Source organism: Tupaia chinensis, unplaced genomic scaffold (assembly GCF_000334495.1).
Source record: "Tupaia chinensis unplaced genomic scaffold, TupChi_1.0 Scaffold000494_1, whole genome shotgun sequence".
NCBI lineage: Eukaryota > Metazoa > Chordata > Mammalia > Scandentia > Tupaiidae > Tupaia > Tupaia belangeri.
Genome location: NW_006160006.1, coordinates 2,712,909 through 2,719,017, shown reverse-complemented (window position 1 = coordinate 2,719,017; position 6,109 = coordinate 2,712,909). Strand labels below are relative to the sequence as shown.

Sequence of the window (6,109 nt, the reverse complement as noted above, 5' to 3'; positions counted from 1 at the left end):
CCCATCCGGCCTCGCAAGTACCCTAACCGGCCCAGCAAGACCCCACTTCACGAGCGGCCCCACGCGTGCCCAGCCGAGGGCTGCGACCGCCGTTTCAGCCGCTCGGACGAGCTGACCCGGCACCTGCGCATCCACACGGGCCACAAGCCCTTCCAGTGCCGGATCTGCATGCGGAGCTTCAGCCGCAGCGACCACCTCACCACGCACATCCGCACGCACACGGGCGAGAAGCCCTTTGCCTGCGAGTTCTGCGGGCGCAAGTTTGCGCGCAGCGACGAGCGCAAGCGCCATGCCAAGATCCACCTCAAGCAAAAGGAGAAGAAGGCAGAGAAGGGGGGTGCGCCCTCTGCGTCCTCGGCGCCCCCGGTGTCCCTGGCCCCCGTGGTCACCACCTGCGCCTGAGGCTCAGGCCCCCAGATCCCACTTTTCCCCTCCAGTGCCTCCCGGCTGCTCGCCTGAAAGCAGCGGGAAAGCCAGCACGAGGCGCAGGGGCCGCGCCCTGGCCTCTCCACGGACGTGCGGCCCTCGCTCCCCTTCGGTGACCCCCGTTCCCACCCTTTCACACCGGCCGGAGGTCGGGGGCCTGAGCTGGAGGCGCTTTTTCCTCGCTGTCCCCCCACCCTTAGTCAAGGTGTGGGGGCGAAAAGGTGGCGGCTAGCCCGCTTTGTTCAGTTAGGATCGCCTTGATCCAGGGGCCGCTGGGCCGCGCCATGGACCTGCGGGGGACTGAAGGCGGGGCCCAACCGAGCCTCGCCTGACCCAAGCACCTCACTGTTTGCCCCCCATGTCTTCCTCTGTCCCCCTCGAAGACCCAAGAGGGAGAGGGGGTAAGGAGCGCACCAAAGCGCAGGGCTTGCTGCCCGCCGCACGCACGCGCGCCTGCGTGCGGAGATGTGCGCGAGTGTGTGCGTGCTCGCGTGTGTATGTGTGTATGTGTATGTATGTGTGTGTGCGCGCGCGCATGTGTGAGACTCTTGAGCTGAACTGGGCTGTGTCCACCCCAAACTCTGCCCCACATCGAGTCCTCAAGCCGCTGGGGGCTGTCCCAGGCTGGGGGGTCTGCACGTGGCCAGAGGAGATGGTCTTCCGTCTGCTCCGACAATGTTTCTTACAGAAATGCCTCGGCTGCCGCCGCCGCGGGGCTGCTGCCACCGCTTGGCTTTGGCCCTTCAGAACCCCTCCTTTTCTGAGCGCTTTTGATCTTCGGGGAGAAAGAGCTACCATCACTGAGCCTGCCTTTTAAAAATCTATGTACTTTTCCTCAGCCCCTCTTTTTAAAAAATCCATGTTCCTGGGTTTGCCCTCTACCTCTCTTCCCCCCTTCCTTCTACCCTGGAAACCTTCTCCCGACCACTTTCAAAACCTTTTCCCAGAAAGGCAGGCCTCCGCCAGCCACCCCAGATTTTGTTTTCTCTTGCTCACGGACCCATTTCACCTGCACACCATTCATAGGAACGCTGGCTCCGTTTTTGCCCTTTGTCATCATCAACACAACAGATGGGACTTAGTATATGTGTGTGGCGTGCGTGTGTGGATAGTGTGTGTCTAGGTAGGCAGGCAGACTCACACACAGCATACACACAAGATGTATTCCTAGCAAAATGAAACCTCGAAGGTACTTGGTCATCCAGTGCCGTGCACTGGAGGAAGAAGAATTTGTAGGCGTATACAGCTTTAAATGATTTATTTTTATGGAAATTTTAACTGATGAGATTATAGCTACATGTGTGTGAATATACATACACACATGTGCGTACATATGTGTGCGTATATGTACGTGCACACATCTCTGTCCAAATTCTCCAAGGCGTGGGGATGTTCGCATTGATCCGTGTGGATGAATGAGGTGTATCTCTTCCATGCTCCAGCCTCCCTGCTCCCGGCCCTACCTCAGTCTTCTCAGGCACCCCCTCCTCCGGGCTGTCCTCCCAGCCCAGCCCTTCTCCACACAGGGTGGCTCTTTGGAAGCGGAGTGGTAGGGAAGGTCGCGCTCAGACGCTGCCAGCAGTCCTGACTGAATGTACTGTTCCCTCTCCGCTTGTCTCTCCTGTGGTCAGCAAGCCGCCCAGAGAGGGGAACAAAGGTCTGGAGTTTACAGAATGTCTGTTTTTAAAGTCACTTTATGCGTCTCCCACTTTTTTTTTTTAAAAGAAAAAAAAAGCACCATTTTTTTGGGTGGTGGATAAATAATACTAAAAGGACTCTAGTGAACGGGGCAAAAAAATCAAAGAACAGGGGCATTGTGAATTTCCAGGTACTTGGACTTTTTGTAGAAGGGGAGAGAAGAAGATGAAGTTTGCCAGGAGGGCCCATATTTTTTCAGCTGAAAGGTAAAATCTTTCTTTGCAGAGACAGTATTTTGGTGAATACTTTTTATAATGTGATGATTATTAAAAAACAAACATTTTGGTCACTTCAAAGCTGGAAGGAGGAATCAGATATCCTTTAATATTTTTTCCTTGCTCCTCTGGCTTATGCATGTCACTGCATGGTAACTGAGTTTTCCTTTGTTTTAATAAAACTGTTCTCAGACATTTAAGCTAAACTAAGAGAAAAATAACTTTGTTGCCAAAAGGTTGTGCTATCCAGATTTTTTTATATGTCTGCATGTTTAAAAAAAAGAAAAGAAAAGAAAAATGCACTCTAACTTATGTGAACTGAGAGAAAAAAAAATCAGGTTTTAAACAGGAAAACCTATGGGGAATGATATTTTTTGAAAGACTTTTGTATAAAGTTCAGTACTTAGAAAAAGACAAACCAGATGTAATATATTTTGTGGATGTTTTTATTTCTTGGATTTATAGTACCTTATACTAAGGTTAAAAAATGCTTGATATTGTGAAAAGGTGAAATTCTTCACCAACATTTATTTGCTCCTTTGTCACATTGTTATGCCAATATAAGATAGTTCATGGAAACAGCATTTTTAAAAACTGAAATATTGAAATGGTGTGATGTGGTACCATTTGCACTGCGAGCAAATGCTAATACAGTAAATATATTGTGTTTGCTGACAATCAGCCGGCCTATAACTCTCCTTATTTTATTTCTTGTTTTCATAGCATAAAGTTTTGGTTTGGCCTGTTGTTTTGGTCTTGCTTTGTTCTTGGCTGGTGGTTTGTTTGGTGGGTTGTTATGCCTCGTCTTGCTGTTCTGGATCTGCGAACTCCCCACGTGGAAACGTGGTCTTGGTGTTACTGGGAGCTGGTTGGAACCGTGTGCAGATTCTGCTGTTGCAGACCCGGTTTTGCGTGTTGATGATGGTTCTAGAGCTTAGGATTCCTCTCTACTCTGTTGAGAGCCACAGACTACCAGAGAGAGCAGGAGAACAGGTTAGATAAACTCATGGGAGTCAGGGCTGGCACCTGGAATCTTCTAGAACCTTCTCTCTGGTTTCCGATGTATTTGGAGGGAGAAGGGAGGGATCGTGAAGGAGCACCAGGACAGGACCCTGGGAGCCACACTAAGTAGTTTTCTTGCCAAAGCTTTTGAAGCCTGAAAAACAGGCAGAGACTTGACAGGGCCTCTTCAGGACTGGCAAGATAACCAGAGAGACCGGCAGCTCTTCTGTGGCCAGTTGGGGAAAACCACGTTTTAAAGTTCCAGACTTCATCCCACTTGGATAGGCTCCCCTTGGACCTCACTATTTGTAGCTGCCTGGGAAAGATGTTCTAGCCAAAAAATAGCTCTTCTGACCGACGCAGCAATTCGAAGCTTTTAAGGGAAATGGCATTTGGAATTTCGGAGAACTTACAGGGAACATCGGTGTCCTTCGACCCATCAATCTCATGATTTCTATCTCCCACCGAAACCAGGCTTCGCCTGCCCTGCAAGCCATCTTCCCCAGGACAGCCCTCATCCTCAGCTCGGTTCAGTGCCAGCCCTCGCACTGTCCCCACTTCTGCTGAGGAAGTGCGTGCCCTCCACGTCCATCTGTGTCCGCACCTCCGTCCTGCCCCTTATCCCTGTTGCCTTCAGAATCCCTTCTCCCTGCAGGCTGGTTCTAGAGCCTTGTTGGACAAGTCAGCCCTCTCTCTCCATCCTCCTTGCCTGCTCTCCAAACACCTCACCTGGGCTTCTCGGCAATGCTCTCGCCATTTGATCTGCCTCCACAACTTCTAGGGGCTCAGCTCGTAACCCCAGTAACCCCGGGCTGTGTAAATGCAGCACCAGACTGTGACCGGGGTCAGTGTCCCCATCCCTGGGAGGCCACGGCCCTGCTCGGAAACTGCAGGCTGGTCAGTGTGAAATGCGGGTGGTATTTCTGGCTGGCTCTAGTCCCCAAGAGGTTGAGGACAGACCTTAGGGGAAGAGCTGAGATGCGGCCCTGGAAAAGAATGTTTTTGAAGTCAGAGATGAATAAAGAGAATGCAGTATGGAACCTCACATTCTCACACCCACACAATTCTAGGTCACGGGCCGCCATCTTGAATTCCCTTCACTCACCTCACGAAACTTGAAAAATTCCAAACTGCTGTTTTAGGCACAGCCACATGGAGGTGCCAGTCTTTTCTAACAAAAGGAATCCAAGATGGCTGGAAAGTCCAAATAATTGAGCATATCACCCATCCCTCAGCTACACGAGATATTTCCTTCCAGATTTCTATGTGCTTTTCCAGTTAATATGATCAGAAAAAGATACTGTCACTGGGTGTCTTCACAGTTCACATCCAGCCCCACCTGAAACCTCTCCAATCAGATCAGGCCTTCGGAGTTACACTTACGTCAACAGTGCACTATGCTGCATGATTAACAAACTCGCTTCCCATTGGTGGGTGTTACTCAACCCAACCTGGTTCAGCCACTGGGTTACTTGGCAATATGGCAGCCCGCCTGGCTGGCACCAGCCCCGTGTGGTGTAATCACTGATTCACACTTTGTAGCTAGATAAGACTGTCCCAGATAGCATCACACCAGCTACCCGACCTGCCTGGGCTTTGTAAATATGGGGAGAGGAGGGAGGTTCAGCCCTGAAACTCAGAGATGATGGTGTCAAGGCGGTGGGAAAATGCCCGGATAAGGCTGTCATGAGGAGTCAGTGGAGGCTTTGCAAAGAATGGGCTCTGGAGTAAGATCGAGCATTAAATACGGAACAGGCAGAGGCATAGCCCCCTTCAAGCACCCCTGAGGTGTCGGAAGGTAAACAAAGGGACGCCTCACACAGGGGCGCCCCCTCAGGTGTGCTATGTTGGAAGGGATCCCTGCCGAATTACGCTTGGCGAACTGGGGCCAGGTATTAACCACAGGCTCAGGGTCATGAGGGGCGAGGAGCACCCTGCGTGCACGGCGGCGGTGGCGGTGGGAGTGTGTGCAAGTGTGTCTGTCGTCACAAGCACATGAGAGGAATAGCGAGGTGGGCCCTGGGGAAGGACGCTGTAGCTGGGCCCAGCGGCGGCTGATTCCTTTTCTGCTAGTCTGGGATTTGCGGACCACAGGCGAGGGGGTTGTGAACTGCCTTCTCCTGACCCTGATTGGCTTCTCTGGTGTTCTGGAATACCACGCCTGCAGGAAGTCGAGGACTCTGTGTGTCCCCACAACTAGACATCGTACTGGCAAGATCTTAATGACTGGGGGAAATAGATGAGTGTCTAAAAGACGCCATGGGGGTTTGAAAATAGGTCATAATCCCACATCTCTTCCCAGGGCTCCTCTCAGAACCCACTCTGTGCCGAGAGGGGAGAGTTCTCCAAGGCAGAGACCCTGGGTCAGACCAGCTGCTGGGACAGTCCTGAGGACCCTCCGCCCCCCTCAGTCATCCCCAGAGCCCCGAGAAGTCTGGCCCTGGCTTTTCCCAGCATCCCCACTTCTTGAAGCTCCACCATTCTTTTTGTTTGAAGGTTTCCACCAAACCCATCTCCAATCTTCTGATTGGTTATTCAGAGATCTCTGGCAGAACAGGAGTGGCCCAGGATGGGAGGCAGTGTCAGGAGGCTTTTCCCAATTTGTAATGACACCTCTGACATGTCCGTGCTGGGCATGAGAGGACCAGGTCCTGACTTCCTGCTCTCAAGAGTCCCCATCGCCCTCACGCCACTGCTGGCTCCTCTCCAGCCTGGAACTGGGGCTGTCCCTGCCACCACCTGCCCTGACCCCAGGAAGGCAACACTCT

General features: G+C 52.0%; 1 protein-coding gene across 2 annotated transcripts in view; it reads left to right on the top strand.

The window, feature by feature from the left end:
* The window catches only part of EGR3 (early growth response 3), a 5,002-nt gene extending 1,917 nt beyond the window's left edge, over nucleotides 1–3,085 (top strand). For both annotated transcript variants that reach the window (XM_006156462.3, XM_006156464.3), the window contains exon 2: nucleotides 1–3,085. This exon is cut by the window's left edge and continues 641 nt beyond it. In XM_006156462.3, coding sequence (XP_006156524.1) covers nucleotides 1–402 — 402 coding nt within the window. In that variant the 3' untranslated portion in view covers nucleotides 403–3,085.
* The last annotated feature ends 3,024 nt before the right edge of the window (nucleotides 3,086–6,109 follow it).